Source organism: Mesoplodon mirus, assembly GCF_964341445.2.
Source record: "Mesoplodon mirus genome assembly, chromosome: 16".
In the NCBI taxonomy this organism is placed as follows: domain Eukaryota; kingdom Metazoa; phylum Chordata; class Mammalia; order Artiodactyla; family Ziphiidae; genus Mesoplodon; species Mesoplodon mirus.
This window is the reverse complement of record NC_138992.1, coordinates 46,563,850-46,576,230: the sequence shown is the minus strand read 5'-3', so window position 1 is coordinate 46,576,230 and position 12,381 is coordinate 46,563,850. Positions and strand designations below refer to the sequence as shown.

At 35.6% G+C, this 12,381-nt stretch overlaps 1 protein-coding gene across 2 annotated transcripts in view; it reads left to right on the top strand.

The window, feature by feature from the left end:
* The window catches only part of DECR1 (2,4-dienoyl-CoA reductase 1), a 62,776-nt gene extending 52,682 nt beyond the window's left edge, over positions 1-10,094 (top strand). The window contains exons 7-10 of one of the 2 annotated variants that reach the window (XM_082601063.1): positions 718-790; positions 9,165-9,311; positions 9,773-9,835; positions 9,938-10,094. In XM_082601063.1, the coding sequence (XP_082457189.1) occupies positions 718-790; positions 9,165-9,311; positions 9,773-9,835; positions 9,938-9,997 (343 nt within the window). In that variant the 3' untranslated portion in view covers positions 9,998-10,094. Of the gene's footprint in view, positions 1-717; positions 791-9,164; positions 9,312-9,772; positions 9,849-9,937 lie in introns of both variants that reach the window. The other variant, XM_082601062.1, reaches the window with a different exon arrangement.
* The last annotated feature ends 2,287 nt before the right edge of the window (positions 10,095-12,381 follow it).

Here is a 12,381-nt window from a genome sequence, read left to right as displayed (position 1 = left end):
ACTGCACCACCAGGGAAGTCCCAAGTAGGCTTTTAAAACAGGTTGCTTCTTCAGGGTTTCATGTTTGCTATTAGAGTTCTATTTTGCTTCAGGGCATTTAGCAAGATTCTTTTAGATTCTTATTTCCTTTTTAGCTCAGTTCAACAATTGTATTAAAGCCTAGTTAGACATGATATGGTTAATATTTTAAATCTATGTAATCCATCTCTTACTCAATTAAGGCACTTATAATGTTGCAAACATTGTAATCTAATGTACTATGAGTAAAGTTACGTTGAACTTTATAAGTGCAGGACTGAACTCCAGAAAATGTGGGGGAGAGACGTGAATCTCTTCCTTCTTTATGCTAAATAACGATACCCTTTTCAAAGGTGTGTATTGATATTGGACTTCGTTCAAAATGTGAATAGTAGGTCATCTAGCCTAGTGCTTAAGGACACTAAAATGTAAATGGTAGATAGTACAGCAGAGTGTGATTAAGGGCACAAACTCTAGAGCTAGACTGCTACAGGTTGACTCACTAGCCATATGACCCAGAGCAAATGATTTAACTTCTCTGTGCCTCAGTTTCCTTGTCTGTAACAGGGGGGATAATAATAGTACCTACCTATTGGAGTTGTAGTCTCTGGCATTTAATAAGCATGCAGTTTTGGTTATTAGTATTTTTAATATATAGTATGATATTTTAGAATCTGTGTTGTTTATTTTAATTTTTAGGTCTCTTGCAGCTGAATGGGGTAAATATGGAATGAGATTCAATGTGATTCAACCGGGGCCTATAAAAACAAAAGTAAGTTTTGGTTTGCTTATGATCACATTTTGAGTGATTAAGGCGTCAAAGATAGTAGATAGATTCTGATGTGTGCAGGATTTTCCATGATACCTTAGTTTGGAGCCCTGGTGGAAGGGAAGAGGGTTTTGCCATTATCCAAAATAAGAAATAAGGAGATGGGCAAGAATACAGCAGCTATACAACTCCTTGATAAGGTCTATTTCAGTGTCGTAATCTTTCTGGGATCTTTTATGCCATCAATTTTGGCATTTTGTCTGATTTGCTTTAATGATCTGTTATTGTGTTATATTTCTTAATTTTTACTATATTTTAAAGGTTCTTACTTTGACATCCTTTGTTAAAATGGAAATGTAACTATATTTTAAATTTAAGAGATGCTTTAGAAATTTATCATATAAGCTTGGTCTTGTTATAGGCAACACTTTCTTTGACACATGTCTGTGCCTTTTCACTTTCAAACACTGTTATGCACATCTTCTAGTTCCCATGTCTCTCTGATTAAAAATCCTTCTGATGGCATGCATTTCACCTGAAATCAGATATTGCAACTCATAATTATCACTAATGCTGTTACAGATGTTGCTTAAAAGGTTCACAGGTTCTCTGTTCTCTCACATTACCCCAAATGACTTCACTCTCATACTTCTTTTTGTTCCCCTGTAAAGCAAGAATTTATAATCCCAACTGGGATGTTTCTTTGAAGGCCCAGGTGAAATTTGCTAAGTTGCTTCTGTTGTATAAACTGAAAATAATGCAAAGGAGTATTTGGCTTGTAGATGGTTCTGGGGTATTAAATATTAATATGGAGATGGTTGTATTAATTTATTTAGCAGTTTGAAGCGTGGAAAATGGAAAGAAAAACTACCTGAGTGAGTGAAACTTGACTGAATATCTTATTTGTTTGGCACTTCTGTAATAAAAAATAATAAAATTAATGGAAAAATAATTCAAAGGCACATATTAAAACACATGATTCAGAATAGCACTGTGCTAAGCACTATCTTATATATAGTCATAGAAACTTCTTTCTAGGACCTCAGTATCTAGGAAAGATCATCTGCATTTTGTTATTTATTTAACATGTATTTACTGAGTGCCTTCTGTATGCAAAGGTGCTAATAAGAAAGATACAAAAACATTTGTGACAGATGCTTGCCATCAAGGAGCTTTTAGTCTAGCAATATAGGTGTAAGTTTTATGCAAATAACATGCATATAGTTTTAAAGAGATTAAAAGAAAATTGAAATATAGAAACTCTCTAGCAAGCACTGATAGAACCAGGATTGGGACCTTTGTCTACCGTTTGTCTTTCATGCTTTATACCTGCCTAGGGAGAGCTGAAGTGCTCACAAGGAGCCTGTGTGTGCTTGCTATGTCTCATATCTGTGTTACTGAAGAGAGTTGTCACCTAGACTTCCAGGCACTGGTAGAGAAAAAGCCAATTATTCTTATTAATCAACACGCATGCATACTTTATCTTGGTCTGCTCCTTTTTATCATTAACAGAAGGCAGAAATTGTTTGGCAAATTTAGTTATGGTTTTTCTCTCTCTGGAATCTACTTGAATTTAATATACCTACATACTTTTTTCTTCCTTTTCTATTATTTTGAGAAGAAAGGAGAAGAAAAGGAATTTCCTCTTAAATATTTCCTACTTGAATCATTTTCCTGTGTTTACTAAATCAAATGACAGTAGCAGCCCTACCTCCACCACACTAAATTTGTACATATTTCGGAGTACTTTCATATGCATTTTCTCATTTCTCAGACAACAATTTTGTAAGATAGCTAAGACAGGCATCCTCATTATACATATGAAGAAACTAAGGTAAAAGTTATATTTTCTAGTGTTTTTTTAAACATCTTTATTAGAGTATAATGTCTTAACAATGGTGTCAGTTTCTGCTTTATAACAAAGTGCATCAGTTATAAATATGTCCCCGTATCTCTTCTCTCTTACATCTCCCTCGCTCCTACCCTCCCTATCCCACCCCTCTAGGTGGTCACAAAGCACCGAGCTGATCTCCCTGTGCTATGCAGCTCCTTCCCACTAGCTATCTATTTTATGTTTCGTAGTGTATATATGTCCATGCCACTCTCTCACTGTGTCCCAGCTTACCCGTCCCCCTCCCTGTATCTGCAAGTCCATTCTCTAGTAGGTCTGCATCTTTATTCTCGTCTTACCCGTAGGTTCTTCAGACCTTTTTTTTTTTTTGATTCCATATATATGTGTTAGCATACAGTATTTATTTTTCTCTTTCTGACTTACTTCACTCTGTATGACAGACTCTAGGTCCATCCACCTCACTACAAATAACTCAGTTTCGTTCCTTTTTATGGCTGAGTAATATTCCATTGTATATATGTGCCACATCTTCTTTATCCATTCATCCGATGATGGACACTTAGGTTGTTTCCAGCTCCAGGCTATTGTGAATAGAGCTGCAATGAACATTTTGGTACATGTCTCTTTTTGAATTATGGTTTTCTCAGGGTATATGCCTAGTAGTGGGATTGCTGGGTCATATGGTAGTTCTATTTGTAGTTTTTTAAGGAACCTCCATACTGTTCTCCATAGTGGCTGTATCAATTTACATTCCCACCAACAGTGCAAGAGGGTTCCCTTTTCTCCACACCCTCTCCAGCATTTATTGTTTGTAGATTTTTTTTTTAAGGAGAGTTTAAAGATGCTTCCCCCTTTTTTTTTTTTTTTAAGATGTTGGGGCTAGGAGTTTATTAATTAATTTATTTATTTTTGCTGTGTTGGGTCTTCTTTTCTGCACAAGGGCTTTCTTTAGTTGTGGCAAGCTGGGGCAACTCTTCATCATGGTACGTGGGCCTCTCACTATCACGGACTCTCTTGTTGTGGAGCACAGGCTCCAGATGCGCAGGCTCAGTAGTTGTGGCTCACAGGCCTAGTTGCTCCGCGGCATGTGGGATCCTCCCAGACCAGGGCTCGAACCCATGTCCCCTGCATTAGCAGGCAGATTCTCAACCACTGCACCACCAAGGAAGCCCTGTTTGTAGATTTTTTGATGATGGCCATTCTGACTGGTGTGAGATGATATCACATTGTAGTTTTGATTGGCATTTCTCTAATGATTAATGATGTTGAGCATTCTTTCATGTGTTTATTGGCAATCTGCATATCTTCTTTGGAGAAATGTCTATTTAGGTCTTCTGCCCATTTTTTGGATTGGGTTGTTTGTTTTTTTGATATTGAGCTGCATGAGTCACTTGTATGTTTTGGAGATGAATCCTTTGTCAGTTGCTTAATTTGCAAATATTTTCTCCCATTCTGAGGGTTGTCTTTTCATCTTGTTTATTGTTTCCCTTGCTGTGAAAAAACTTTTAAGTTTCATTAAGTCCCATTTGTTTATTTTTGTTTTTATTTCCATTTCTCTAGGAGGTGGATCAAAAAGGATCTTGTGGTGATTTATGTTCTGCCTGTGTTTTCCCCTAGAGTTTGATGGTGTCTGGCCTTACATTTAGGTCTTTAATCCATTTAGGGTTTATTTTTGTGTATGATGTTAGGGAGTGTTCTAATTTCATCCTTTTACATGTAGCTGTCCAGTTTTCCCAGCACCACTTATTGAAGAGGCTGTCTTTTCTCCACTGTATATTCTTGCCTCCTTTATCAAAGATAAGGTGACCATATGTGCGTGGGTTTACCTCTGGGCTTTCTATCCTGTTCCATTGATCTATAGTTCTGTTTTTGTGCCAATACCATACTGTCTTGATTACTGTAGCTTTGTAGTATAGTCTGAAGTCAGGGAGCCTGATTTCTCCAGCTCCGTTTTTCGTTCTCAAGATTGCTTTGGCTATTTGGGGTCTTTCATGTTTCCATGCAAATTTTGAAATTTTTTGTCCTAGTTCTGTGAAAAATGCCATTGGTAGTTTGATAGGGATTGCATTGAATCTGTAGATTGCTTTGGGTAGTAGAACCATTTTTCACATTGTTGATTCTTCCAATCCAAGAACATGGTATATCTCTCAATGTATTTGAATCATCTTTAATTTCTTTCATCGGTGTTTTATAATTTTCTGCATACTGGTCTTTTGTCTCCTTAGGTAGATTTATTCCTAGATATTTTATTCCTTTGTTGCAGTGATAAATGGGAGTGTTTTCTTAATATCACTTTCTGATTTTTCATCATTAATGTATAGAAATGCCAGAGATTTCTGTGCATTAATTTTGTATCCTGCTACTTTACCAAATTCATTGATTAGCTCTAGCAGTTTTCTGGTAGCATCTTTAGGATTCTGTAAGTATAGTATCATGTCATCTGCAAACAGTGACAGCTTTACTTCTTTTCCATTTTGGAATCTTTTTGTTTGTTTTTCTTCTCTGATTGCTGTGGCTAAAACTTCCAAAACTATGTTGAATAATAGTGGTGAGATTTGGCAACCTTATCTTGTTCCTGATCTTAGTGGAAATGGTTTCAGTTTTTCACTATTAAGGACGATGTTGGCTGTGGATTTGTCATATCTGGCCTTTATTATGTTGAGGACAGTCCCCTCTATGCCTACTTTATGGAGGGTTTTTATCATAAATGGGTGTTGAATTTTTTCGAAAGCTTTCTCTGCATCTATTGAGATGATCATATGGTTTTTCTTCTTCAGTTTGTTAATATGGTGTATCACGTTGATTGATTTGCGTATATTGAAGAATCCTTGCATTCCTGGGATAAACCCCACTTGATCATAATGTATGATCCTTTTAATGTGCTGTTGGATTCTGTTTGCTAATATTTTGTTGAGTTTTGCATCTATGTTAATCAGTGATATTGGCCTCTAGTTTTCTTTCTTTGTGACATCTTTGTCTGGTTTTGGTGTCAGAGTGATGGTAGCCTTGTAGAATGAGTTTCAGAGTGTTCCTCTCTCTGCTATATTTTGGAAGAGTTTGAGAAGGATAGGTGTTAGCTCTTCTCGAAATGTTTGATAGAATTTGCCTGTGAAGCCATCTGGTCCTGGGCTTTTGTTTGTTGGAAGATTTTTTTTTTTTTTTTTTTTTTTTTTTGCATTACGCGGGCCTCTCACTGTTGTGGCCTCTCCCGTTGCGGAACACAGGCTCCAGATGTGCAGGCTCAGCGGCCATGGCTCACGGGCCCAGCCGCTCCGTGGCATGTGGGATCTTCCCAGACCGGGGCAAGAACCCATGTCCCCTGCATCGGCAGACGGACTCTCAACCACTGCGCCACCAGGGAAGCCCCGTTGGAAGATTTTTAATCACAGTTTCAATTACAGTGCTTATGTTGGTCTGTTCATATTTTCTATTTCTTCTTGGTTCAGTCTCAGAAGGCTGTGCATTTCTAAGAATTTGTCCATTTCTTCCAGGTTGTCCATTTTATTGGCATAGAGTTGCTTGCAGTAATCTCTCATGATCCTTTGTATTTCTGAAGTGTCAATTGTTACTTCTCCTTTTTCATTCTAATTCTATTGATCTGAGTCTTCTCCCTTTTTTTCTTGATAAGTTTGGCTAATGGTTTATCAATTTTGTTTATCTTCTCAAAGAACCAGCTTTTAGTTTTATTGACCTTCACTATCGTTTCCTTCATTTCTTTTTTATTTATTTCTGATCTGATCTTTACGATTTCTTTCCTTCTGCTAATGTTGGTTGTTTTTTGTTCTTCTTTCTCTAACTGCTTTAGGTGTAAGTTCAGGTTGTTTATTTGAGATATTTCTTGTTTCTTAATATAGGCTTGTATAGCTATAAACTTCCCTCTCAGAACTGCTTTTGCTGCATCCCATAGGTTTTGGGTCATTGTGTTTTCATTGTCATTTTTTTCTAGGTATTTTTTGATTTTCTCTTTCGTTTCTTCAATGATCTCTTGTTTATTAAGTAGTGTGTTGTTTAGCCTCCATGTGTTTGTATTTTTTACAGATTTTTTTGTGTAACTGATATCTAGTCTCATAGCGTGGTCAGAAAAGATACTTGATATGATTTCAATTTTCTTAAATTTACCAAGGCTTGATTTGTGACCCTAGATATGATCTATCCTGGAGAATGTTCCATGAGCACTTGAGAAAAATGTGTATTCTGTTGTTTTTGGATGGAATGTCCTATAAATATCAATTAAGTCCATCTTGTTTAATGTATCATTTAAAGCTTGTGTTTCCTTATTTATTTTCATTTTGGATGATCTGTCCATTGGTGAAAGTGGGGTGTTAAAGTCCCCTACTATGAGTGTGTTACTGTCGATTTCCCCTTTTATGGCTGTTAGTATTTGCCTTATGTATTGAGGTGCTCCTATGTTGAGTGCATAAATATTCACAATTGTTATATCTTCTTCTTGGATCGATCCCTTTATCATTATGTAGTGTCTTTCTTTGTTTCTTCTAATAGTCGTTATTTTAAAGTCTATTTTGTCTGATATAAGAATTGCTACTCCAGCTTTCTTTTGATTGCCATTTGCATGGAATATCTTTTTCCATCCCCTTACTTTCAATCTGTATGTGTCTCTAGGTCTGAAGTGGGTCTCTTGTAGACAGCATATATATGGGTCTTGTTTTTGTATCCATTCAGCCAACCTGTGTCTTTTGGTGGGAGCATTTAGTCCATTTACATTTAAGGTAATTATTGTTATGTATGTTCCTATTCCCATTTTGTTAATTGTTTTGGGTTCGTTATTGTAGGTATATTCCTTCTGTTGTGTTTCTTGCCTATAGAAGTTCCTTTAGCATTTGTTGTAAAGCTGCTTTGGTCGTGCTGAACTCTCTCAGCTTTTGCTTGTCTGTAAAGGTTTTAATTTCTCCACCAAATCTGAATGAGATCCTTGCTGGGTAGAGTAATCTTGGTTGCAGGTTTCTCTCCTTCATCACTTTAATTATGTCCTGCCACTCCCTTCTGGCTTGTAGAGTTTCTGCTGAGAGATCAGCTGTTAACCTGATGGGGATTCCCTTGTGTGTTATTTGTTGTTTTTGCCTTGCTGCTTTTAATATGATTTCTTTGTGTTTAATTTTTGACAGTTTGATTAATATGTGTCTTGGTGTATTTCTCCTTGGATTTATCCTGTATGGGGCTCACTGTGCTTCCTGTACTTGATTAACTATTTCCTTTCCCATATTAGGGAAGTTTTCAACTATAATTTCTTCAAATATTTCCTCAGTCCCTTTCTTTTTCTCTTCTTCTGGGACCCGTATAATTCGAATTTTAGTGTGTTTAATATTTTCCCAGAGGTCTCTGAGACTCTCCTCTATTCTTTTCATTCTTTTTTCTTTATTCTGCTCTGCAGTAGTTATTTCCACTATTTTATCTTCCAGGTCACTTATGTGTTCTTCTACCTCAGTTATTTTGCTATTGATCCCTTCTAGAGAATTTTTAATTTCATTTATCGTGTTGTTCATCTCTGTTTGTTTACTCTTTAGTTCTTATAGGTCCTTGTTAAACATTTCTTGTATTTTCTCCATTCTATTTCCAATATTTTGGATCATCTTTGCTATCATTGTTCTTAATTCTTTTTCAGGTAGACTGCCTATTTCCTCCTCATTTGTTAGGTCTGGTGGGGTTTTGCCTTGCTCCTTCATCTGCTGTGTGTTTCTCTGTCTTCTCATTTTGCTTATCTTACTGTGTTTGTGGTCTCCTTTTCACAGGCTGCAGGTTCGTAGTTTCTGTTGTTTTTGGTGTCTGTCCCCAGTGGCTAAGGTTGGTTCAGTGGATTGTGTAGGCTCCCTGGTGGAGGGAACTCGTGCCTATGTTCTGGTGGATGAAGCTGGATCTTGTCTTTCTGGTGGGCAGGTCCACGTCTGGTGGTTTGTTTTGGGGTGTCTGTGACCTTATTATGATTTTTGGCAGCCTCTGTGCTAATGGATGGGGCTCTGTTCCTGTCTTGCTAGTTGTTTGGCATAGGGTGTCCAGCACTGTAGCTTTCTGGTCATTGAGTGGCGCTGTGTCTTGGCATTTAGATGGAGATCTGTGGGAGATTTTCCCCGTTGGATATTACATGGAGCTGGGAGGTGTCTTGTGTACCAGTGTTCTGAATGTGGCTCTCCCACCTCAGTGACACAGCCCTGACTCCTGGCTGGAGCACTAAGAGCCTGTCCTCCACACGGCTGAATCACTGCAGAAACGTTCTGGAAATGAAGCATGGTATTCTCCTAAGCCCATTTAGAAATACCTTGGAGGAGAATCATGGAGTCCCTCCAATCTAGTTTTTCTTTTTCCTTGTGTCCTTTCTAGTGGTTTTTTAAAGGTCAATATTGGGTAAAATGAATATGGAAGAATTTGGCAAACCTCTCTGTTGCTTACAAGTACTAAGGTATGAACAGGCTGCCATAGTAACATTCCATTTACTGCAAATTTTGTTTCTTAAATAGGAAAGAGGTTGTATTAAAAAAAAAAAGCAACCTAATTATTTTCTTAATTCCTAAGGGTGCCTTTAGCCGTCTTGACCCAACTGGAGCTTTTGAGAAAGAATTGATTGACAGAATTCCCTGTGGTCGGCTAGGAACTGTGGAAGAACTTGCAAATCTTGCTGCTTTCCTTTGTAGTGATTATGCTTCTTGGATTAATGGAGCTGTAAGCATTGTTGTCTCTCAACTTTTTTGGGAGGTGGATTTGGGGTGGGGAGGTGGATTGTAGAACCAATCCCGACGATGTTGAATGTAAATATGATTTAAAATATTTAATTAGCTATATTTAGTATATTATTTATAATATAGAAATATTAATATATATTGTTTAGCTTATGGAATTGATTCATTGATAAATTAATTTTATTAAATGCAAATCACTCTGGTAGACATGCCTCTAAGATGAACTTTAAGATTGGGTATAATTTGAAATTGTAGAAATGATGGAGAGAGGACTTTAAAGAGAGTAAATCAATTTAGGTTTAGTCATCAGTTTTGTCCTTAAAATTTAGGCTTTGATTGAAAGTGCCAAGGAAATATTCTATCCAGTTAGGATGGAGAAATGACTAATGGTTCAGAAACTTTTTAAAAGAAGTTAGTTTCACTGCTTTTATTATTATTTTTCAGGTAATTAGATTTGATGGTGGTGAGGAAGTATTTATTTCAGGGGAATTCAACAGTCTGAGGAAGGTAATACCATTTTGTGAGTATAATATAATATTGGCAGTGAGGATACTAAGCTTTAAAAACACACAAGAAACTCATTAAATTGACTTTTTCTTTTTGTGGTAGGTCACCAGGGAGCAGTGGGACACAATAGAAGGACTCATCAGGAAGACGAAAGGCTCCTAAGACTACTCCGGCCTTCATCTTGGTTATAATGGAAATTATACAAACTGTCTATAATCTTTTGAATATTTTCAAGTCTAATAAATTGTTACATAGCAAACATTGAGCGTTTATTATATGCTAGGCCAATGGTAGGTAGATCTTGTATATTAAAAGATAAATAAGATGGGATGTTGTCCCTTTAAAGAATTTTTTAAAAATAAAAAGAGGAAAGTGAGTGAAGGCTTTTGATAGAGGTGAAACGAGACTGGAAGCGCAGAGAAAGGAACAGATATTTGTAACCTGGAAAAATCAGGAGTAACTTAATGGTGAAAGTAGTATTTGAATTATATATTAAAACCATGTCTTTGGTGATGGTGCCTAAAAGAAAGTAGAGGATTTACAGTAAATCTAATGGACTCTTGTCTTTTCAGTGTATTTCCTTTTCATTGGACTTATGAATTGTCTTCTTTAGATAGCTCAGTATTAATTCAAATAAGTTCTTGCCAGGACCTATTTTGTAGCCAGACATTTTATTTGGTACTGAGAATAAAACATGAATAATCTACAGCCTTTGCCCTCTTAAAACTCATTATCTAGCAGGATAGATAGACCTGTAAATAATTATTTATGATTCATTGTGATAAATATTCCAGCAGTGTTATAGTGTGGAGGGGGAAGTAATTCAATCTGTCTCCAGAGTTTAGAGAAAGTGACACCTAGGAGATAGCATTCCATCTCAGCTTTTAACATATATATTCTCTATGAATTTATGGTTACCAGGGGTGGGGAGGTGGGGAGGGATAGACTGGGAGTTTCAGATTGACATGTACACATTGTGATATTTAGGATGGGTAGCCAGTAGAGACCTTCTGTATAGCACAGGGAACTCTGCTCAATATTCTGTAATAACCTAAATGGGAGAAGACTTTGAAAAAGAATAGAAAAAAAATTTTTTTTTAAAAATTGTTGTTATAAAAAAATTAAGTGTAATGGAATAGGAAATGCTAAAAAAATAAAGTATATATTCTCATGTAGAGAAGATGAGCAAAGCTCATAAAATATTTTTATGTATAATTTCATTTCATTCCATATTTGGTTTGACTAATTTGTCATCCTAAGAATCAAATAATAAGAAAGCCACAGTCTCAAGCTATAATTTTGAGTTTATATTAAAAAACAGTATTTTGCTTTCATAGGAATCTCTCATTACATGCTCACTAGACTGACTTTCCCAATTGCCTGAATTACCAAGAGAGGGGACCAGCTTCTATCTTACCTCCTCTGAATAGATCTGCAAAGGAATCTAGTTTTCCTGTTTGAATTTATATGCTGTAAGCCTGATATGCAAATCCTTATTACATTGACAGTTAATTTTGTGCATGTTACATTAAATTGTGTACATAAATGGTTTAGAATGAGTGGCCTTGACATTTCCAATAATTTTGCCTTTCACTGGGGTACCATACCCAGTCTCCATTTTACCTTTAACACTAACCATAGTTTTCCTCTCTTCTATCTACATCTTTATTTTTAAATTATCAATACTTCTTGTGGTGTAGGAAAAAAAAAGTGCCAGTAGTTATATAAATTACCTTTTGTAAGTTTCATCACTTCTTATTTTCTTCATGATAAAATTCAGGATTATAATATCTGTTTCACAGGGTTGTTATGAAGATTAAGTGAGATGAAACAAAAACAGCATGTAAATGTAAAGCACACAAATTAAAGACAAGGCCCTCCTGTTTTTCTACTCTTTGATTTTTAAGACATGATTATCATAGAAAATGTGAGAATACAAAAGAATAAAAAAATTTAAAACTAACTTCCTAAAGAAAACTTCTATTAATACTTTGGTGTATTTATTTCAACCTTTTGCCTTTTTTCATTTAATTTTTATTTTTTATGAAACTAATTTTTTTATATAATTTATATAGGGAAGAGTACTACTGCAATCTCTGCTCCAAAGCTATCTTCCCATGTAACTATCTTCAGCTCTTTTAACCACTTTTTTTGTCTGTTTTTTTTTTTTTTCTGGAATATACATTCTTCCCCATCCACTAATTCTACCAATATAACCATATCCCTATTTTTGGTTAAATTTATATTCAGTGTTTATAGTTTTATAACTTTATTAATATTGCTTTTTCCTCAATGTTTTCTCAACTTCCCTACTTCTTTTTAACAGTTGAGATTATATGATAAGTCAGATCCTGTTTCTCATAAATAAAATATTTTTTATATTTCATTGTTTATATGTATCATACTTTGATTTTTTATTCTTAGAATTAGTTAAAAAAATTTTTTGGTATAGTATATAAAACTGCGATGAAGCTTTTAAAGACCCTTGATACACATTTCCAAATTGCTATTCCTGTGATTTGTATGGGTTTAAAAAACCCTGAGCT